The sequence below is a fragment of the Melopsittacus undulatus genome, chromosome Z (genome assembly GCF_012275295.1).
Source record: "Melopsittacus undulatus isolate bMelUnd1 chromosome Z, bMelUnd1.mat.Z, whole genome shotgun sequence".
In the NCBI taxonomy this organism is placed as follows: domain Eukaryota; kingdom Metazoa; phylum Chordata; class Aves; order Psittaciformes; family Psittaculidae; genus Melopsittacus; species Melopsittacus undulatus.
In genome coordinates, this window is record NC_047557.1 from 83,555,006 (window position 1) to 83,578,562 (window position 23,557).

At 45.5% G+C, this 23,557-nt stretch overlaps 1 protein-coding gene across 2 annotated transcripts in view; it reads right to left on the minus strand.

The window, feature by feature from the left end:
- GNAO1 (G protein subunit alpha o1) overlaps nt 1-23,557 on the minus strand; it is a 145,976-nt gene that overhangs the window by 77,113 nt on the left and 45,306 nt on the right. For both annotated transcript variants that reach the window (XM_034072936.1, XM_034072935.1), the window contains exon 3: nt 15,370-15,511. In XM_034072936.1, the coding sequence (XP_033928827.1) occupies nt 15,370-15,511 (142 nt within the window). The remainder of the gene's footprint in view (nt 1-15,369; nt 15,512-23,557) is intronic.

Below are 23,557 nucleotides of genomic sequence, written 5' to 3' on the forward strand. Positions count from 1 at the left end.
AGATAAAGTTGCTGATACAGAGGGTTCCTGGCTCAGATGCTCTGTTCATAATGGGCATGGCTCTACCTCCTGCTTGAGGACTTTCCCTCTAGAGCACATGGAGATGGTACAAGCAGGAGCGAGGTTTAGCATAGCCTGCAAATAGATCTGCCCTCCTCTGTGGAAGGCATGGACAAAGGACATGCAAGGACGTAAGAATGGCTTTGCTAAGACTGCTATCTTAGGGCCTGGCTGGCTTCAGCATCTTTGGACTGGTGTATGAAGAAGGCAGGATGGTTCCTCTGGAGATGATGACAACGTGCAGACCCAGAGGAGCTGTCGTCTTCCCCTCTGGCACTGCTGTCTTTTGCTCCTGAATGAATGCCTGGAGAGTGACTGTGATCCCATCACATTAGTGGGAGACACTCTGACATGGTTTGACATTTAATAAACTGCTTTGGTTTTAATTTTGTTTCTTACTCGCCAATTAAAAGTGGCCTGTTGCCATAGCAACAGGAGGACATCAGTAACAGCATTAGAAGAGCAGGGTTGTGTTACCACAGGAACTGAGGTGTCAGTCTGTGCAAAGTGGCTCTGTCAGTCTGTCTGTCAGTGCCACCAGGCCTACAGGGGTTTTCTGTTTTGACTTGGTATGAGGGTGAGAACACACTCGGGCAGGATTGCCAGTATCTCTTTCCCTACATTTTGCCTTAAGGGGTGGAAAATTAACTCCAGATAAATAGTCTTGGGCAGTGTATACAGAACAAGAGGCTTCTGGCTTCTGCCCATGCTTTCACGGTGTATTGAGCGGGGGCGTGTGCTCAGGGGTGTTGGCAGTGAGCACAAGAACATCACTGTTTCTCCAGAGAGGGACACTGTGGAATTTTGAAGTCTGGGGATGAAGGCTTGGTGGCAAGGATGGTCCACATAAGCCATGTGCCTTCCTGGATTGCTCTTCGACATGTGCGTTGTATCTGCAGGGGCAGAGCTTGCTCTTGGAGGCAAGCCATTCCCCACAATAATGGATGGGATAGCTTCAGCCTTGTTATTTCATCCTGTCCTAGTCAAAATCTCCACTTGTGGACAAATTGTACAGCTATTCACATAGCTAGGAGAGCATATGCAGTTCTGACCTTTAGAACAACCTTTTACAGTTATGGAGATGCTACTTTTATCACCCACTACTTGCTATCCTATTTGGCATTCAACTAGAATCTACTGCACCTTTCTTTCCTGTAAGAGCTGGAAACAACCATCAGAAGCATTGCTGGTGGTCCTGCACATGAAATTGGGTATCTCTTTGCACATCGAGTGTTTAATTTCTGACTGCTCCTAGCATACACCCATCCAGACTTATGTGCTGGGCAATGCTTCAGATGGACTGTGTGTTTTGTGTGTGCACCAAGGTGCTGGCAGTTCAGCTAGCTGTTTCACAGAATATCCTGATATCTGGTACACACTGACTGGTTACTGGTACGGTAACCCACACCAGAGGCCCAGGACTGAGTCTCTGTGGCTTTGAAAGAATTTAATCTCTCAGAGCTAACATCTTTCCCATGAGCATTAATAGTCACTTTCCATAAGCAGCTTCCCATCCCAGGGCAACTGAGAGGAAACATAAATGAAGTTGGGGTCTCCCTGTGGTGTGCCTGAACTCAGGCCGCCTTCTGCAGAGGGTGCTTGAGTGAATCTCACGCTCACCCAAATCCTGTCCCTTGCCTTGGAAGGAAGCACCAATACTTCCCCTAGCTTCTGGTCCAATGGAGAGGATCTATCTGGTTCAGTGATAAAGAAATACAGCAAAGTCTATTGTGAGGCACTGGTACAGGTTGCCCAAGGAAGCAGTGAATGCTCTATCCCTGTCAGTGTTCAAGGCCAGGTTGGATGGAGCTTGGAGTGACCTGGTCTAGTGGAAGATGTCCCTGCCTGTGGCAGGGGGTTGGAACTGGATGAGCTTTAAGGTCCCTTCCAACCCAAACCTGTCTGTGATTCTGTGATTGTAAGTCAGCATTGCCCCTGCCCACCTGAGAAGGTCCCACTCTTTAGGCTGTGGTTGATTACCTCTTAGAATAGCCAGGTTCAGTGCTGGTGGGTGGAATAGGGACAAACAGTTCACTGGAAACTGTCCTGGCACTATTAAACTTCCTTTGCAGTGTTGAGTGCATCAATCTGATCAATAACTCTTGCTCTGAATTAGCATCTGCTTAACCAGTATGAAAGGAAATCTGATTTTATTTGGCTAGAGAAACTTGCTGGACTTCCTCATCCCAGGCAATACCCTACAGCTTTGTATGGAAAAGGGCTTATGGCCACACAGTGTGCTGGTGCTGCCTAATGAATGTAATAGGGTTTGTGAGGGTGCTATGGGAACATCTGTTTACATCTGAGATTTAATTCACAGAAAGCTGGTGCTTTCTGGTGGACTTGGCTCCTGAGCTCAGTTCTCTTCCCCAAGGGTCATGGAAGACTTGCTAGCACTGGTGATCCCCTGGAGGATTTCAAGGCAACTTAGACAGTGATAATGTGGACTGATAGGCTTCACCACCCCATCAGCCCTTGCTGTTCATTTGCTTCCCATTCTTTCTTTGTGAAGTTGATGGCAAAGGGGATATGATGCTGTCCACTACCTCCACCCTTTGTACTCTCGGATCAGCCCAGAGAAATTAAGCTGAAAATGCATGCTGACATTCAGCATGACCCCAGAACTGGGATCCCACCTGTCCAGGACTGTAGGGGACAGATGATTAACAGCAGAAAGGCAGTTCAGAGAGGCCTGTGTGAGTTACCATACGCAGCTCTCTCCTGATAATTTCTTTTTTTTCCAACTAAATGTATGAGCTGATCATGCTTTCTGATTTGAAATGTGGTGGACACGGCTTTCTTCTTGGCCTTGCCATGTAGTGGTGCCCTGGTAAGGACCACTGGAGGTGTCTGCATGCTGGGTTGGGGTTGTAGGGTGTGGAGGGACATCAAGTACAACAACTGCCTGAGCAAGGCCAGGCTTTGCATCCTACACCTCCTTTAGGAATGGGAAGATGTGGGCCGGAAAAGTGGTATCAGCTCAAGAGGTGGCTTTTAAGCTGATTCAGTATGATAAAATGTCTGTGTGCACAGCCCATGACTGAAATAAGCAGAGATGTAGTTTGGGTCCAGCTGCTCTTGGTTTCTCAAACAGTTTGAGAACCTTGATGTTGAAATTGTTTGGTTTTCATGCTGGGGAACAGATTTCCTCCTCCTGGTACACATTTTAGGTTTGGGATTGTTTTATGCATGTACATTTTTTGCTTGGATCACCAACAAGGAACAGAAGATGCTCATCACTTAGTCCACAATGACATAAAGAGCAGCTGAGTCAAAGGCTCAGCCCTGCAGAGTCTTGTGTGCTGCTACAGATTGTCCTACAGCCTTCCTTGAGGTTTTGTTCTTTGAGAGAAAGTTGAGGAAATAAGGATTTTTGCCTACTCACTCATCACAAGACCATCCTGGACTCGGCTCATGATCCACTGTAATGCTGAATACAGTCTTTTCAGCCTTGGTACATCATTTGCCTTTGGAGTAAATTAAACCACCAAGCCTGCAATAGTGGCAGACCCACACCAACCACAGACAGCAGATTTAACCCTATGCCATTTGCCGGGTGAAGGATTTATCTAGTAGAAGCAAGCAAAGGAGGACACATGCTAAGAGAAGCAGAACTTGAACTCACTATCAAAAAGCTGCGCAGCTTGGGAGAGGTTGTCTGCAATGCGCATCGAGGGAATCTGTAGTAGAGCAAGTCTGTTTAAAGTAAGGGACTTGCACAAGGACAGCATAAATGTCACCAGTTTGAAACCTTTGTATGCCTCATAAATACAGCAGCAGAACTTGAAAAGAGAAAAGCTTTTGAAAGCTTACAGTGTCAATAACAGTAATTAAAGAGAATAAAAGCTGGAAGTAAAATGGTTTTGGGACCTTTGACTAAGGTGCTGGTGAGGTGGTGAGGAAAATCTAGCCTAAAATTCCCTTGTTTGGCATCCACAGAAATGTCACAATGCACCTCCAGATAGGCTGTGTTGCCAATCCAGCCCTGCATAAAAGAAAAGAAAGTACACAAATGTGATGACATGTAGAAGGAAGGATGGAGATGAGATCTGGTTCTCACTTGGAAGAAACTAATTCATAACTTTACAGAACTCAGACTCACTGGATGGTTATACTACTGGGATCTCTTTCTTCTCAGAAAAATCTTCCTTTTTCTCTGGAACTGTCTTGCTCCTGTTCTGCTGTGAGCCTAATTAAAAAGTAACTGGTTGTATTCAACACATGACCCAACAGCCTAGATAGCTGAGTGCTCATTTGTAATGTATATCCAGCAGATAAGATTGGATTAGTAAACCCCCTTCTCATAAAGGAGCAAACATCTGAAGGACAGTTTCAAAATGCAGAAAGATGGGTTCATAAGCAAATGACAATCACATACCTAACTGGAGTATGTCACTGTGTCACTTGATTCTCCACTCTCATGATTTCAGTGTATATCAAGAGTAATTCCCCTCTAATCAATGGAGTTAGTCTAGTCTTAAACCAACCTACAGGAAAAAGAGGATTTAACTACAGACAACCTAGGGAAGTTGTTTCTTATTACGGGGGAACTATGTAGCAACAATCATGCCATCAACACAGATATAATATGCAGCAAACCAGAAACTCTCACAGTCCTGGAAAATGAAGCACACAGCAGAAAGAAATGAGGGAATCTGTTCAAAGCCTGTGGGTGAGGTTTTCTTTGGCTCCTGAGTGGGTTTTGACACTTGGGAGGGATGCGTTTTGCTGCCTGAAGCGATTCTGGGGAGACATGTTGTGGATGTGGGTCTCTGCTGGGGAAGGATGAGGTTTCCTGTGGCCCCAGCAACTATCTAACAAAACCCCTAAACCAGACCCAGGCTGATTCACATGTCCTGTGCTTTTTTCCCTGCACATTTTCTCTCTCTGCCTCTGACCACAAGGCTAAACATTGCTACTATGCAAACTGATACTGTTTTACAGTATCTCTTGAGGCTGTGTTTCTACTCTTCATCTGGAGCCTGATTCTTTCCTTCCTTTGAATGAAACACCTGGCCTCCCATCATGGCAGTCCTGGCCTGGGTCAGCAGCATCATTGGTCTCCTCCTGCCCTGGGTGAAGCTGGTCCCTGCTGCATGGCTAGACATCCTCCTGCCCCATTCCACTGGTGAGGCTGAGGTCAAAGCAGTATTCATAGTTGTTAAATGAGTTCCCACATGGTATCTTTAATCAGTTATTACAAACGCACACAGTACTGATTAATAACCTCAGTAAAACCTGGATATGGGTAATAAAGTCTTCACATGCGGCAGATTTTCTGCCATCCCCGTGACTGATGCAGTATGAGGGACACAGAGGTGTTGGAATCCTGCTGTGCCTCTGCTTAGGGGAAGGCAGCTGTCCCTACAGTGGCTGCAAGAGCTCCTTCCTTGGCTGACTTACTATAAGAAGCAGTTGCTTGCTTTGGAGGGACAGGTTTCCCCTTAGGAGGAGGAGGATGGTGTGGGGCTTGGGCACAGCCTCAGCACATTTTCATTTCCTCAAGGGCTCTGTCTCCTTGCCTTGCCACCTCAGCAGAATTCTCCTCTTGGAAGGATGGGACTCCAAGCCACAAGCCACAAAATGACTCCTCTGCTCCTGTCTGTGTGAATTTCAGTGTGTGAAGAGAGCAGGCTGTCAGCAAAGCCTTGTCACGCCTCCTGCCAGGGCCAGCAGAGAAACCAGCCCTGCGCAGATTTGGAGCACCTGTGTGCATCCTGCCCTCAGACTGGGTGCTTTTGCAACGACACCTGGTGCCAGGGGGAGGAATTGCTTTGGAGTCTGTGGCCAGAGCAGACCACTGCAGAAGAATATTTATCCTAAGTTTATTAGCACCTGGTGTAAGCAAGGATCGTGTTCCCCATCCCTCCTCTCCCATGTGCCTGGGCATAGCTCTCCTTCCTCCCTGCCTCCATCCCTCCCAAGCTGTTCCAAGCCTGTGCTTTTGCTGTCTGGGAGCAAAGACTGCACTATCCCTCACCATCATCCCTGAATAAACATCAAATGACAGACCCAGGGAGGCGGTCCCATCCCAAGACATTTGTTTTATGCTTTTTTGTGAGTTACACACCAGATATGTGTTTAAGGCCAGGAATGCCCCATACATATGTTTTCAATTTACATTTGGAGACATGCAAATAATATGGACATCATCAACAGCATTGGGAAAACAAGTATTTTCAATGGCACTCCTAAAACTTGGACTAAGCAGCATGACTCAGCAGCACTTCCCAACAGCTCCCAGAAGAGATGGATATAAATCCACTTAATAACTGACATGTATTTGAGATGTGCTGAGTAGCTTGTAGTTATCTGCAATTGTTGTTGGGAGAGCTGACTTGCAATCATACCTGAAGACAGCACCCTGCCTACGTCAGGCTATGGCCAGATGAAACATGATCTTCAGAATCAAATGTGGTGGTGACCTTCTGAAAGGCTTTTGGAGTCTGATCACCCACATGGTCAGAAACACATGCACCTGTGAAGCCTTGGCCATAGCACATGTTTAACCTCAGTGCCTCAGTTGCACGGTATATCCAATATCTACACGTATTTTTTGTTCCTGCTTCAATCCCTTCAATCCCTTTCTGGACAGAAAGGAACTAGAGAAGGACAAGCAGTATCTGTGTTCATCAACATCAGGGCAATGCCACTGCTATCTGCTCTGCGAGGAGCATCTGTGCTGGGCCACATCAAACGGGCTGAAATTTGCCTTGGCCAGGCTGTACCATCCTCTGTGAAGGAGCGATAGTGGTATGGAGCCGTCCCTTGTCTGACCTGCATGCCACCCTAGATCCAGGAGCTGCCAGGAAGCCCATTTGTGGGAGGCAAGCAGGTTTTCATCTTCTCAGGGCTCTGCTCCAGCTGTGCTCTTCTGCCAAGTATCTTTGAACATCTCATCTTTTGTGCTGTCCCACTCTGATGCTTTCCAGGGGCTACCAGAGCAGCCATCTTCCAATGGTATCTTGTGGGAATGAAAGCAGCACTCCACCCCTCATTAATTCACCACTAACGCCACAGTCCCATGGCTGCTTTGCTCTCCCTTCTTTGCCCATTGTTTCCCTGTCACACCACCTCCCTGGCAGCCCTAACTGCGGCTGTATTTGAATAACAAATCTCAGAGGAGAAGGCAGGCAGCCCTTCTTCCCAGGGAACAGAGTTGGTGGGGTTTTTTTTCTTCTTTTCAAACTAAAAATACTCCCTGCATCACTCAAAAAATCAGTATCAAACACATAAGGCTTGTGGAGGAAAAATACACCCCTCTTTCAGTGAAAAGAGAGAGCTTGCAAGGAAGGAACAGGAAAGACTAAGCTCCCTATGGCATAGGGTCTGCATTTTCACAGGTCAGCAAGGATGTTGGACAGTTTGGGGTGAGGTGGGGATCCTTTTCAAGGACCCTTGTCAAGACTTGTGTTGCTCATTACTGAGAAATCAAGCCTGAAATGGCATCTGGAAGCAGGAAAAAAAAAAAAAAAAAGCAGGTCTAGAGATGGATCTGCACCTGAAGAGGCTGTGCTTTGCACCAGCCAGGGAGCAAATACCACCAGGAGGATTCATCTGAGGAGCTTTTCTCCTGAAGACTAGCTGAAGAGGAATGCAATATCTGCAACTTGAAAGTAATCTTTTGGTTATTTTCTGTTTTCACTGATTGTCCCATATACAAATGTCCTCAGACCTCTCTTATCCCTCCACACTTCTAATGCCCAAAGGGCTGGGCAGTCATTCAAGAGAGGGTTGTCCTGATCTTTCCTGATGACATGGAGATAAGAGTGAAAGCTCTAAGAGCCTGAGCCAGTTTGGGGCTGAAATCTCCTTCCTGGCACCAGTGACTGCTGCCTTGTCCTCTCACTGTGCCTCCCTGGGAAGATTCAGGCACCATCTTCTTTAAAGCCCTCTTTAGGTGGTGTAGGATGTGATTAGATTCAACCTGTAGCCTGGAATTCGAGCAAGATGACCATGGTCTCTTTCTTATCAATGATCTCCTGAGACATCTCTTTCCCTTCTCTTAGTTTGAAAGAAAATTTAAAAGCTTATTTTAATTGGTAGTGTCTGTTCTGGTCAGTGGTTTTATAGGACAGTTAGCTACAGACCTAATCTCAGAGTTGGGAAAGCAACATGGATGGCAAATGTCACCAATCTACAGTGCCTAACTGATGGAAAGTGCTCACCAAGGAAACAGATCCTAGTGGCATTTTAGGGTGTGACTGCATCATCTGGCTTACTTAGAAATTATGCTGAAGTGCATTATTTTTCCTAGAAATGTGTTAGAAACAGGTTTCTGACTCTGCAGAGGAACTGGAAGACCAGGAGGACAACCCCACCCTGTCCCCAGTTGCTGCCCATTCACCACCAGCCCATGCTGCCTGGGGGAACCCGAAGACCAGAATGACCAAGAGTTTACTTTTGAGTGAGGATTAAAGTGTTGCCATGCCAACACCATAGATTCTGATCTATTCTGCTTCCTGATTAGAAGCAGGACCAATGTGAAAAACATGCTGGCACATCAGCTGCTCAGCAAGGTGGCACCTAAACAGCAGCCTTCCACATGCCACATGTTTCCAACTTGGTACATGCCTGCCGCCCACAATCTCTGCCTCCTTTCGGCTCTGTTTCACATGGCCTTTCTTCATTCATCATGAGTTTGGACTAAAACTGTAACATTGGGCCAGCCTGGGGAAGCTTGGGGTTTTAGAGCTCTGTCAGTGACTGACAGCCTGCTAGAAGAAAGGTGAGCTGATACTGCTCCTGGGTACAGCTGTGTCTGTGCAATTAAGGTCCTTGGCTGCTATTACATTTGCTAGGCTATACGAAGTCCCCATTCCTCCCCTTTTCCTCAGAGCCAGTATCATCTCCCTCATGAACACAGGATTTCCTCCTGCTCACAATCACTGTGACACGCTTGCAGAAGGCTGGGATTCTGACTATTCATCATCACTACTGCTGCCCTATAAATAGCTGTAATGCTGGAGCTAAGATCACATTTTAGCCTTCAATGAGTTGCTAGTTTTCTGTTGTAACTACCCAGGTTGGAAAGGAGACTGACAAATTTAGTCTAAGTAAAACTCTACATGAACACTTGGCAACCTCTAACCTGCTTATTTACTCGGATGACTCTTCTAGGCCAAATCCTGACTGCAAGAGCAAGCCACGTTCTGTTTATAGCCATGACACAAGCTTATTTTGTCTCCCTTCTAAATGCTATCCTTATTAGTAGCATGACTACAGCGAGCCAGACACTGGTTCTAGGGTGATCTTTTTTGCTTCATGAAGATCATCCCATGCTACTGACTTAATGACTATGACTTCAGCTTTGCAGGAGAGCAAAGTCAAGCCTGCTGTTGTTGTGGCAAAGCAACGTCTCCAGGGTCTAGCCACAGGTCTCAGCTGACTTGGCTGGGATCTCTGGTGATGAGAAGTGAGTTTGACTCTCCCTAAGGAGGAGAGCAAAGGGATGGAAGTAGACAATTTCAGGCTCTTCTAGTTGGCACAAAGGGCTATTGTAAACCATCTCCACGCTCTGCTGTTCCTTTATTGCAATTATCTATTGGAGAGATTTTGTATTTTCAGGGGCTCAAGGCACGTCTAAAGGGGGAAAATGCATTAGCGGGATGTAGGAGGCACAGCTTTTGGTTAAAGAGATCCCAGAATTGCCACAATGGGGCTTGCAGGTCATGCACTACGATTGCAGGCAAAGCTTAGTCTGGGCTTTCCCTTGTTCTCTGCTGTCTCCTTCTTTCTCCTGCACCCTCATTTTACAGCAATGATTTCCAGTACATTGGCCATCTTAGGTAGCAACAACAAGCCTTTCTTGAATGAGCCAAGCATCTACCCAGCAACAAAGCAGGCTGTGAAAACAAGAAGTGCTTTCCTTTCTGGTTTATGTTTCCTACCTCTCAAGAAATGCCATGCCTTTTACCTATCTCTACTGCTCAAAACCATGAATTATGGTAACTGGAATGCACCTCATGGTGGGGCAAAAAGAGGTGAGGGTATGTGAGAAAGGTGGCACTGGTCTTAATGAAAAAGACTGACAGAACTTTACACCTTAGTGAAGGGCAGGCTGAAATATTTGTCCAGTGCTGTTACAGTGATGAAGTCAGCAAACCCAATACAGCAGAATGGTTACATGCAGGCTTCAGCTGCAGCTGGACATCCAAACAAATGCTGACACCAGGTAAAACTGGGGTGGCTAATGCCCCCTTATTCCATTTTCCATTTCCTCTCACTCTGTCCTGCTCCTCCACAAAGCAGCCCTAAGTTATGCTTCACTATGGTCCCATTGCTTATTACTACAGCAGTCAAGCAAGGGTTGGCAGTATTCTCACTGCAGCAGCACAAAACCAAGAATCCCGCATTCACCCCCAGACCACCCCATTAGGTACCAGTCAGCAAGCTGGGACTTCCTACCAGCATGGTGGTGCCTGATTAACCTCGTTTGCCCTCCCCAAAGTTATACAGCTTTTGGCATCTCTCAGAGAGCTCAGGTTAGGGACATGCAGTAGGAGCCAGCTTAGCTAAATAGGCAGAAGTGAGGAGAAGACTCTGGGGAGACCTTACTGAAGCCTTTCAGTACTTAAAAGGGAACTAGAGGAAGAGGGAGAGAGACTTTTTAGCAGGGCCTGTTGTGACAGGATGAAGGGTGATGGTTTTAAACTAAAAGAGGGAGATTCAGGCTGGCCATGGGGAGGAAACTGTTTACAGTGAAGGTGGCAAGACACTGGCCTGGGTTGCCCGGAGAGGTGGTGGATGCGCCATCCCTGGAAACACTCAAGGCCAGGCTGGATGTGGTTCTGGGCAATCTGATCTAGTTGAAGGTGTTCCTGCTCAATGAAGAGGGCTGGAACTAGATGTGCTTTGAAGGTCCCTTCCAACCCAGACAGTTCTATGATCCTGCCTTGAGCTGACAAGCAGGAAAAGCCAAGCACAAAGGAGCAGCTCCTACAAAAGAGAGCTTCTCCTACACACTGCTCCCTTCCAGTGACTGGAAGGTAGTAGGTGACAGTGCTGTGTCCCTGGTTCTGCCACCACTGAGCAGGACTGAGAGGAAGAGGGCAGCTCCTAAAACTACCTTTGGCATGTGCAGAGGGGATGGGCTGGAAGCTCTGGATTTCTGCATGCACCCTCCACTTCAGAAGCAGGTTAGATGCAGCTCCAGTGCACTTAGCTCCTTTTACCAGCTGCCTCAGGACACTGATCAATTACACTAAACTGATTTATTTTTTCATATCACTAGCCAGTATTCAAAATGTTCAGGTACATATCTGCTTAGCTCCCAGTTCTGGGGTTACACACGATATACAGAATAAGGTTACCACAGGCACATCTTGCTACAGAGCCTGAAAGAAAAAAATTGCTACCAATTTTTCTTAATGTTTCAGCAGCTTTTTAGTTTTCCCTTTCATAGTTGAAGCAGAGACATTTCCAGGCTTCTGCTACGAAAAAAGTTCAGTGTGAAAGTCACTGCTTGCCACCTCCAGCCGCTGAGTGCTGGACCTGTGACCCTGCCACCTCAGACACTTGTATCTGAGCCACACGACTGGTACTGGGATTCTCTGCTGAGTGATTTCTGAACAGTTTCAGCCTTTTTCTGTCTGGTTTATGCTAACATCTACAGTGGTTTCCATACCAGCCTGCAGTGGAATCACAGGCGCTGCATTTCCAAGCAGCTCCTGAGATCAGCATTGACTCAACAAGGAAGAGACTTTATGCTGCTTCTGGTTGGGATTTCTAAAGCCAGACTATGGAACTGGCTCTTCAAATGGAGAGATGAAAATACATCACTTCCCTGCCCTTCCTGCTTGATCAGATCCAAACACCTGTGTCAACTTCTGGATTCCTGGCTTTAAATCTCCATTTCCCATTTAGTCCACTTGGGTGCAGTGAAAGGGAATCAGTGAGGAGCTTGCTTTATTAATACATTTGCACTTTAGAGAACTGTTTAATCCAGAAGCTGTATGTTATGGCCTGACTCTCCTGCTGTTAATCTGATTATAAAGGTAAAGACTAAGCAGTGGCCTACAGGCCAAATAGAGGGTCTTGTGTAGCCAGGCAAGACTAAGCCTCTGCCCCTCTTCCTCCATGTACCCTGTTGCTCTCAGCTAGTGGGTGATCTAGCCCTTGGGCAGTGATGGCCTTGAACATGAGGAACACATGTGGATGCTGCTCCTCCTGTAGCCAGCTTCTGTCTCCTCACTGACTGCTTCTTTTTGGCCTGCCCTCTTGCAACATGTAGAGAATTAATGACTTAGCACTTTTACATCTTTTCTGGAGCTCCAGACTGACCTTCTGGGTTGTGCATGGTAGTAACATGCCATATGCTCCTGCCTCCCTGTGCTGAAGGATACAAAACAAGGACCTATGTGCTGCCCTCAGGCCATGAGCCTTGAGTCAGGCACAACTGCAAGAAAACCTGCTCCCTTGCACCAAGGAGCGTATATAAAAGAGAAAACCTACACGCAGACTGTTTTGTTCTTAACTTGGGGACAGGTTCTTACTAGAAAAGAGGTCAGCAAGACCTGGAACATTTGTTTTTTGTGATTTATTTTGACATATTAGCTCATATTTCCTACACTGATCTCACTTTGACTGACAAAAGCTAAGTGGGTTAATCTGGACTCTTCTGGTCATTTGCTTCTATTAGACTGGAGGTACAATTATGAGCAGGAACAAAATGAGAACAGTGAGAGGATATAGTTATTTTACCTCAATAACAAAAGCACAAATAATCTCATTCACATTTATTAAATAGAGGAGGGGCTTTTTTGGCTCTAAATCATGTCAGGGTGCCATTTGGAAGGGATACAGGGGCAGATGCATCTCCCATGAAGCTGGGGTAGGGTAAGCTGTAATAGACAAGTGGAAGGAAATCCTGTCCTTCCCTGCTGCTGAACCAGGCTGAGCAGCTGCAGCCCTGGGTCCCCTTCCCTACCTCTCTTCCCCTGTGGGCTTAAGTGATGAGTAGGGGAAAATCCCCCACTAAAAGATTTGCATTGGAAACCCATGGCTGAGGAATGACATTTAAAATAGAAAAGCTTTGCCTGAAAAGGGATGAACCATGTAGCCTAATACTCAATAAATCGCCTGTGTAATGGCCTCTCTTTAGAGCAGCTGTGCATTAATAACAAAAGTAGGGGAGCAGAAGCCATGTGCATCTTCATAAGATTAAAATAAATACTGTTTCATACTAATATCAGCAACTTGCTGCGGAGGTTGACTAAGAGAAAGGAGCAAGTGAAAGACAGCCTACAAGATTTGGTTTCTTTCCCCTTTATCTACTGCTACATGAAGGAATACTACTCCCATCTATGAAAGGAGAAGATACTCTGAATTTGCCCTCCCAGACTGTTGTTTGGTTTATAACGTTTTGTTGTGGGCTTGTCTGTACACAGTCAGCATGACACCATTGTAAGACAGGAATAATTCCTCTAGGATTTCATATCTTAGAGAAACTATGTTGGGGAGAACTTATTTTGCTTTATACTTTGCAAAGCATAACTCTACTGCCAAAAGCATAAACTGAAACAAGAATAGTTCACACTAGACATAAGGAGAAACCTTTTCATCACAAATACAGCAAAGCAGTGGTCCAGGCTGCCAAAGAGGCTGTGCAGTCCCCAGAATCAGAGGATTTCCAACCTGATGGGATAAGGCTCTGAGCAACCTGGTTTGACCTCAGAGCTGACCTTGCTTGAGCAGGCAGATGGGCGAGACACATCCCAAGCTCCTTTCCATCCTGTGTTATCGTGTGATCCTAGGAACACTTGGGACCTTGCCCACAGCAGTATCAACGGACACGACATTTTGTGTAGCTCAGTACTCCATCTCTTATTCCTGGCAGTCCTGATAACAGGTCTCCCCCTCCATAACCTGTACTTTGCCAGCCCTGGCACTAAGACAGTGCTGAACTTCTCTGCTCAAACTAGGACTTCAGCTATTTGAGAAAAAAGAAATTTTACATTTTAAAGCTATCTGCCACAGACGGTTTATCAGACACAGAGAATGATTTGTTTCTGTTTTCCTGGGCATAGGTTTTTTAGCTGAGACAAGATACTTCGCCTTGCTGAGAGCTGAGTCACCGAGTAATCAACAGATTAATGTATTCTGTTCGAAAGCCATCACCATTAGTTCTCGGCAAGCTCACAAGAACTCCATTATGGTATCACCTCTACATTTGAGAGGGAAACATCCCCAGGATTTGGAGTTCCTGTGGGAAAAATCCCTACACGCAAAGAAATCAAAATACCCCTTTGTGACTGAGAGAAATAAGGTACCTCTTCATACAGTAACACCACAGCAGGATTTTGGTGTCCTTTCTAGTGAAGGCTTTCAATATCAACCCTTAGATAAGGAGTTTGGGGTATGTCATACATCTGTTATTTGACAGCTACCTAAAAATAGTCATGACTAACTCAGTGGCACATAGGACTTTGCCTTTACCAGGTCTTTAATCTGAAATTATGTTATTTCCAGTGAAACCAAGTAGTTTTACTTTCTCTGGGATGGCAGCATGCAAAAAGTGTGGTCTTGACTTCTGTAGAGCTCTGATTTTCTCTGTGTGAGCTTGGCCTGAGCCAGAAATGCAAAAAGGAAAGGCAGAGGCTGGCAGGGGCACCTCACAGAGGAGCCACTGTTTAAAAATAGGATGCTGGTTAAAGTAACAACAGAGTGGCAACTGTAAAAGGACAGACTCACCTAGGTGTGTAGCATGAGGAGGCTGCCAGACATCACAGTTACTCTGATAAGACACACGCTAATGCTGCTGCCTGCTGTCCATACAAACCTCACTGAAGTAATACATCCCCCTGTTTGCAAGTGAAATTGCTGTTGAGGGTATGTAAGAGCCAGTCCAGCTCTCACAGAAGTCAAGTTCATCCTAAAAGCTTTCCTGCATGGGCAGGCTGGTGGAGGGAATTTGAACAGCAGCAAAACTTCTGAGACATCTCTCCTTGCAGCCTGTGGATCTAGCACATTCTTCCTGTTTCCCCACATCTGTCAGCACCCCTCTCTAGACTGCCCCTAGGTAACAGAATTATTTTGTACTGGCCTGGTTAGTGCCAGAGAATGAGAGATTGTGGCCATTGTGACACAGAGGTCCCCAAGGCTACACTTCCTAGGATAAGCGTACAAATGGCATGTCATATGTAATTGTTCCTGTGCCTCGGTTGGTTGCAATAGGCATACAACAGTGATGTAGATCTCCCCCCCTCTCTCCTCTCCGGGTATTCAGATTGTGCAAATGCCTCCTGTTTATGCTCTGAAGCCTTCAGGTGCTCAGCTCTTTGTACAGAAGCAGTGGTGATTTTAACTTACCCGTCGCTCCTTATCACCATATTCAATCCCCAAGGTATCCATGGCACGTACAATCGCTGCCAGTGACTGTATAGTGTTGCTGTAGACCACTGGCTTGTACTGCTTCACGTCTTCTCCAGAGAAGCCATCCTCATGGATGATCCTGAAGAAAATGCAAAGGACAAAAACCTCTTGAGAATGTAATTTCAATGGGGGAGGCATTTCAAAGGGAGCTGTGCTCTTTTGAAGAGCACATCTGCCAGCTTGATTCACTTAATTTAGTCAGCATTTCTTTTTAAACCTTTCTGGTTGTTCACCAGTCGTGTGTCTGAGCCCAGTGTCTAGAATTAGCATCCCTTCTTCTCTCTCTCAAGGAGGTTTTGTGCAGGGTTGGTACATATGGTACCTCCTCCCAGGCAAACTGCATATGCCGGAGCCCAGAGAGCCTCATGTTCACACAGAGTGGGGGTACCAGGCCCCACATTACGTTCCCTGTCAAGATCAGTGGAAACACTTACAATGACCATCAGATCTTAACCATAGAAACAAGTAATTGAAAGGCACCTGGGGTGCCTTACAAAAGGAACTAAAGTTAAGATACCCTTGAAAACATGGGGGACAAAGGCATGGATATGAGAAGTTACCTAGCTTCATAGCACTTAAAAGGTATTTACAACCCTTCATGCCTCCTGCCTCCTTTCCTCTACTTTAAGAACTGTGCTGGGAGTTTTGCTGCCTCAAAGCACGTTATGTTATCCCCTCTCGAAGTGAGGTGGGAATGAGACCCACATCTTGGTGAGAACAAGACCACATCCTATCAGCTCCTCACACTGGAGTGATAGCTCTGTGTGTTAGTCTCAAACTCCACAAAAACAATGATGGAGTGAGTTCTTGCAGTCCTTTGCTCAGGTCAGAAGACTGACCCTATAATTTCTTCAACTCTAAGTAACACAAAAACTAAGCAGAACTAAGCCTGGTGTGTCTAGAAGGCAGCTTAGATTTGCAGAGCTAATTGTGCTTGACAGTAATTCTTCTCAGTGAAGACATAAGTTATGATCCTGTCTCTTAAATATCAGCACAGAGGATGATCTGCTTTGCCCAAATTAAGTCTTTGCTTGCTCATCTTCAGATCTCACTAGACAAGAGAGAGTCCTTCAATAACAGATCTGGTCACCGGTAAAACCTCTCATCCTGTCTATAACATGGGGTTCTGCTTCCTTTTTTTCTATATCAGATGTACACCAAACAAGATCCTGACCAGTGCTTTCACTCCCCTGGGGAGAGGTAACGCTAGCAGGAATCACAGTGAGCTTGTAATAAATACAGTGCTGGGATAGTGCTGAAGAATGGGGCTGGATGCCAGCCCCGTGCTGTTAACAGATGACTACATGAAGAACATGGCTGATAGAAACATGCTGACAAAGACACAGATTTACTTCCCCTGATGCCCAGCTCACGAAAGGTTTTCTAACACAAGTGGCCGACTGTCTGCTCTCCCCAAAACAACCTTTGCTCACACATCATTGAACACTGAGCTCCATGGAGGAGCTGCTCTAACACCCTCCAAGTGTTGGAGTCCTGGAAAAATATGCCTACAAATAAAGGCAGCCCAAGACAGGCTGTAGTTCAAATTAACTGGTGTCCAGAAAAATTTTAAGCTACTGATCATAGGAGCTCCACAGAGCCCCCTGCTCAGGTACCCCAGCTCCAGGAAGGAGGAATGGTGCTGGGAACAACACGAAGGGCTGCTGGTCTGTCTCAATTAGGCTGAGAGGAGGAGGTCTGGGGGAAAACCTTTCTGACTTAGTAGAAGACTTGCCAATTTGTCAAAATTTCTTCTATAGCTAGTTTTGATTTTGATTAGGAGTTAAGGGCAATAGTACACCTTGTATTCTGTAGCTTTTAGCCAGTGTTTGTGCTGAGGTTTGGAATAGCAGCATTTGAGACAGAAGAAGGAGGGGAGCAAGCAGAACTGTGTCAGCACTGGGTCTCATGGTCTCATGCAACTGTTACTCAGACAAGTTGCTGAACTTCTGGGAAATGTGTCCTTTGTCAAAAGCTGTAGAGTTATGTCTGGCACAAAGTATAAGGGTCTGTGCCAGTCCTGTTCACATTCAAGGGAGACTGCACAGTGCTGGCTCCTCCCAGCTCTGAGCGTGACAGCAATGAGCTTGGCAGAGTGGGGGTCCCGTGGGAGGTAGGCAGGCGGTTAGCAAAAGCATTGACAGAAATAATTCATTCTTTCTGGTTGGTTGGCTCAGGGTTGGGATTTGGGGCAGGGGGAACTGCATGTTGCTTCTGAGTCAACTATGAGAAGGAAACATAAGAGTGGGGCAGGAATTGCTGAACCACAGCCTGGTTTGGGTTGAAAGGGACTTTAAAGCCCATCCAGTTCCAACCCCCTGCCACAGGCAGGGACACCTTTCACTAGACCAGGTTGCTCCAAGCCCTGTCCAACCTGGCCTTGAACACTGCCAGGGATGGGGCAGCCACAGCTTCTCTGGGCAACCTGTGCCAGTGAAGAAAGGGGGAAGGATGGGCATGAGGGGCAGTGTAAGGGCCACAAGAGGATGCAGTTGAGATCTGCTTGGTCCAGTTGTTAATCATGGTGGTGGAGACTGGATTGGTGCTGCACCTCAAGCTGGCTTTGTTTCTGCCTTTCACTGACAGGCATCAACTAGGGTCTTGATAGAGCAAAAAGAGGGCTGAATGGTTGTATTCAGAATCTAAATCACCTCTGGCCTTGTGCCATAAAGTTATTGCCTGACATTTTCACTTCTAAACACTCAGTGTTTCTAAATACTCCCAGCCAGCAAGCTCCCTATCAAGTAACAGGGCTCCTTGTGCTGAAGGGGCAGAATTAAGTGATGTAGAGTGGCTCAGTGGTCCCTCACTGGCCATACTGCTGACTGGGCAGCATGCTGACATCCTTAAAAGCACAGCCATAAAAGCGTTACTTTTCAAGGGGGCAGAAAAGAGCATGGAGAAAAACCGCCTCAATTGTTCTTCCATGAAATCTCTTTGGGAAGGCAGCCACAGTGACTGGAAGCAGCACTGTGGATGCCAGGATTGAAGTTTTGCTGTAGGAAGTACCTACGGATTAATCAATCATGCAGTTAGCACATTACTTAATATGTGAGCAAGCAAATCCCCACTGACTAGTGCTGTTTCAAAGCCTGCTAGGACACTGTGAATTGGTTTATTGTCCTATATGTTTCTAGCAAATGTCTCTCCTCTTGCTTGCCTTGGTGAGCTGACAGCTGAGCTTCCATGGCAACTTTTTCCATAGTCCTTTGGAAATGTTCATGCTGCTGCTCATCTGTTTGGGACACACCTTGTCTGCTGTTGTGCTTTACTGCCTTGAGCGCATTTAAAGCTCCAATAACACTCTTGGGAAGTATATTATTATGGGTCATGGCTGGAGCCAGCTTGTGTGCCGCAGGAGACAAGAAGCAATGGGGTTTGGATACTGCAGGGAGCTGTAGCCATTAAAAATGAACAGGGTGTAGGAACTAATAGATGTGAGCACTGCACCAAGACTGGGACGTCTTTAAAGATTCAGGCAGGGTGGGCTGGCTACTCCTTAAGCAACCTGCCTATTATTGGGAACACAGGTTTTTCACCACTAAAAAATGTGAATCCTCTGTTTCTAAATGGCTTGTATTTTTGCTTGTCTCTGAAATACAAAGGGAACTGCTGCAGGCAGGTTCCTCATTGCCACACCAGAGCCGGTTCTCTCCAGGGCAAAGGAAGAAAAGAGATTTAAGAGGATCCTGGGGGTTGTGGAGGGGGAAACAATGCTGTAATTTGAAAAAGTGATTCTGAGCAATTAAAAAGCCATTTCATTCACCAAGTGCCTAATGAAACACCCTGCTTTGAATGGAATGGTGAGAGACAACTGAAGCAACCTGATCATCTAATGCACCTATGAATGATTGCTCCCTGTCCCTCAGCTGCTAACAGCATACCACATATGTTTGCACGTTATGTTGTCATACTTGTTTTAGAATGGCATTAATGGACAGACATTTGCTGGGGAAAATGCAGACCAGATCTTCTGCCGTCCTCCAGCAAGTCATTAATACTGAAGAAGCGCCCAGTGTGCCTCAGCAATTACTGCTTAATTACAAAATAAATGAAATACATGGAAACAGGGGGTGCATTCTGCATAGCAGCTTGCTTTGGCTTCCATTCAACATGGCACTTACATTCCTTCAGCCTCTCCCTACAAAACGAACATATTCAAAAGACAAAGCCAAAGATAATGTTGCTGTATGTCCCTGCTGAGAGCACTTCCCCAGCGGTGGTGGAACGGCAGCTCAGAACAAAGCACATGACAGTTCCAGCATGGTGGGGCTGGATCTCAGCCTGGGGCCAATCCAAGCAAGCAGTCAGTTTGCCTAGGTCACTCCTGGTGGGAATACTTGTCTATCGATCCTGAAAACCTTCTGCAGCAGAGGCTACAGTTTCCTTCTTCCCAGCTCCAATCCCAGACAAGCTATTCTGGCGTTTTCCTTGCAGCCCTTCCAACCCAAGCCAGGTTTAGTAAATGCAATGACTCTTTAGTACACCTCTTCCAAATGGGCCCTCCTCCTTGAGGCACAGTGCCCCAGACTAGACCCAGTCCTCACTCCTCTAACCTGACGAGATCATTTTAAGCCATAAGGCTCATCCTCTGATGTGATGAAGCATTTCTCCCAGCTCCACAACACTGATAGATGCAATTCTGTCTTTCAATGCATTTTTCACTGCTTAAAATTCTGAAGAAAATCAACCCAGACCCCTGCAGAGTCCTGGTTCATGAAGTCCTCTGCTCTCAGCACGAGTCCCCGGTAACTGTATTCTTTGGGAGGGAGTTGGCTACTCATCCATTTTTGTGTAAGATCTGAAGTAGTTTTATCTAGACTGTTTTTCCAGGTCACTTTATGAAAGTCAAGTGTGACCAAGTCAAACCCTTCCCAAAACTGAGTTATGGCACCAACTATTACTCTCCTACATCTGCTGCAAATCCAAATGAAATCAGTTTAACATGCCTCATTTTTTGTATAATCCATGCTGGATGTCACTCATCTCCCTTTTTATCTCCTAGGTGCTTGCAGATTGCTTGATTGATAGTTCAATTCTCTTCAAGCTTCTAGAAGTTGACTGGTCTATAATTCTTACTGCTCTTTTCTCCCTCTATATTTAGACACCATGATGTTTACGTTTTTTCCTTGTCTTCTGGTACCTCACCTGCCCTCCAAGAGCTCTCAAGAAGTGTTCGCATTTCTGAGATGGCGCCAGCAGAGCCTCTAAGTATGTGGTAAGAAGTTCCTTAAAAACAGCTGTCTGAAGACATTTAATCTTATACAACTTGCCCTTCTTGTGCTGGAGGGAGAGAGATGGCAGTGCTCAGCAGTGGAGCCTGTTGTGGACACCTCTTTTCCCCCTCTTCCTCACAGCTCTCAGTATTCTCCATCCCTTTGCATGCTGGTTCTCCTTTCCTGACTGACACAGTCCTGCCTCGTCTCCTGAACTTTGTCACCACTCCTAAATCTCCAGCCAATGACGCTGAAATGTTTCCTGCTAAATTCAGGGAACTTTGTATGGCTTCAAACTGTCTCCACCACTTTACGAAACATACATAGAGACTTCAATTACCTACCAGGGGAAATTAATCCCATACAATTTCTGTTTTACCTAAAGTAGATTTACATTCAAACAGCAAGAAGTTTCGAGCTGAATGAAGTTTTCCTGTACCAATGCATACCCCTAAAATTACAGCAATTTGCTTGAATAAATCCAGGTAGGAAATCACTAAGGGATTATTACACATGAAGTGTAGCAGAAGCTAATATCTTGCAAATGAATGGTCCAGTTCCTATAAGAACTTCTCACCTTCATCTGGGCAAATTAAGGTACTTTACGATCTTTGCACCTGGGGCTCTAGAATGCTAGCCTGGGCTTGGTGGCAGAGGTACCCTGAACAGAACCCAGAACTCCGCTTCCACCTGATGGTCATGTGCTCCCCTGCAGCATCTCATTCCATGTCAGGAAGGCTCAGATCTCTTGAGCGCTCTGTATGGGGAGATCCCAAAGTCCATATGGACAATGTGGGTAGGGAAAACCCCCAAGCCAATGCAAAGATTGCAAGATGCTACAGGGTGTAAGTGCTGCTTGGAACAGCAGGAAAGCACTTGGGCCACGGCAGAAGGGAGGCATATGGAAGTGACAACTGATCATCTGCCCACCAATGCATTTTAGCTCGGACTCCTGACAGCCCCACTCGTTCATCGAAGTTTAAGATACAGACTGATTAGAGATGGATCTTATGTGAAGGCTTTTGGATCAAACCCACTTACAGATAAATTTTTGCTCGGCAAAATTTTCTGATATTTCCCCCCCCCCCCTTCTCTTTTTCTTTCAAAAATAATCTTTTCTCTTTCATACCATAATCAAGCAAGTTATACTGATGAGATGTCACAGAGCTTGAACCAAAAGAAAAAAACCCACCTAATTTTGAAGAAAACTCTAAACTTTGTTTCCAAATGGGGAAAAATAATCATGCAAAAATTTGACTTTACTGTGTAGGGAAGAGAAATGGTTGATCAAATGTTGATGGAAAAACTTCTGCTAGAGGTAAGCAGCTGCTTTTAAATTTATTTTTACCTTGAAATGACGTTTAAAATCTGTTTACAGCAGAGTTACAAAGCTAAATTCTAGTGATTCTCTTCTCACTCATTTAATAGCCTGAAATGCGATTAAAAACTCCTGGATTATATTAAACTAAATCAATGCATACACACATGACCTTATGTTTCAAAGACTGCAAAGGCACAGTCCAGACCTCCGTGACAGGGTGCAAATCTCTCCAGACTCTCATTATTCTTCCCCTCTGGCTCTGCTTGAGGGACACATTGTACATCCTATTCCTGCAAGGAATTCTCTGAGATGGAGATTAAGATGACTACTTGCCTACATGCCCATTTTTCTGAAGAGAAAAACAGCTTCTTTAGTTAGGGTCAACTAAAAACTGCAAACAGAGCTCATTTGAAAGAGTATAATTTTTCAACCTGAATTTTTAACACCAGTCCAAGAGGTACTGATGGAGCCCTGTCATAGACTCCCAGCTAGAGGAAATACCTTTGGGTTGCTCAAAACTGAATCTTACCACCAAAGTGCATGCAAAGGCATTATTCTAAGTAACCAGCTGGTTCATGTTAAAAAATCCATTGGGTGATTGAAATGCCACCAAAATCTACAGCCCTGGAAATGGTCAAGGTTATTCAGATAAGTTTCAAAAGGTTCCTGCACCTGTACAGGACATAAGCTTTGTCTCTTAAGGAGACTAAATTTGTGCCTAGCATCAACATCTGGAAGTAACACTGATACCTTCATGAGGTCTAGTTAAAACCAAATGTGCAGCTTAATTGCTTGTCAGAAAGCTGGAAAAGGTTGTTACAAGAAACTCTCATGTTGATTCAGAATAGATGCTGCTACTATCTTATTTTTGCCTGCAGATGAGCAGCTATTGAACTAACCACTAACAGCTTCTAGACATGTAGGGCCCAGATACTGCATCTTCTCCAGCCCCTTTGATTTCAGCTTGTTTTCAGGTGTATAAAAAGAACACTCTTCATTTCCAGTTTAATACAGACCAAAACGAGAAACAAGTGCACTAAATAAAACTCCCATTGTGGTGCTGTGATCATACAATCCTGCGGTTTTTTAGAAACAGCTCTTGGACTTTTTTCAATTAGTATTATTTTTTCATTGAGTTCTACATCAATGTGTATGTTTGGCTTTGGGCTATCTTGAGGGGTGCCCCCATCCTTGGTTGCATGCTGCAGTTGAAAGCAGAGATGATTTCCTGGCCTGCATGCTTAGTTCCATGCATCCTTCATCAGCCTGAGGTCTTGGGTTGCTTTTTGTACCCTGCATTTGCGATGTACCCATGACCCTTCCCATCTTTGCCCCATGAGGTTTATAGAATCATAGAATAGTTAGGGTTGGAAAGGACCCCAAGATCATCTAGTTCCAATCCCCCTGCATTTACATTTTCTAACAGAAAGCAGCAGAGTAAAATACACTGGTTTTAAGTGTGCGTATAAGACAAGTTTGAGAGTCTAAAGAATCTCGTTCATCCTGCAAGTAATTAATTACTGTTGATAAATGAAGGACACTGGTTCTGATATTTCAAAAGAAGGCAAGGCAGAGCAGGCAGAGCAAA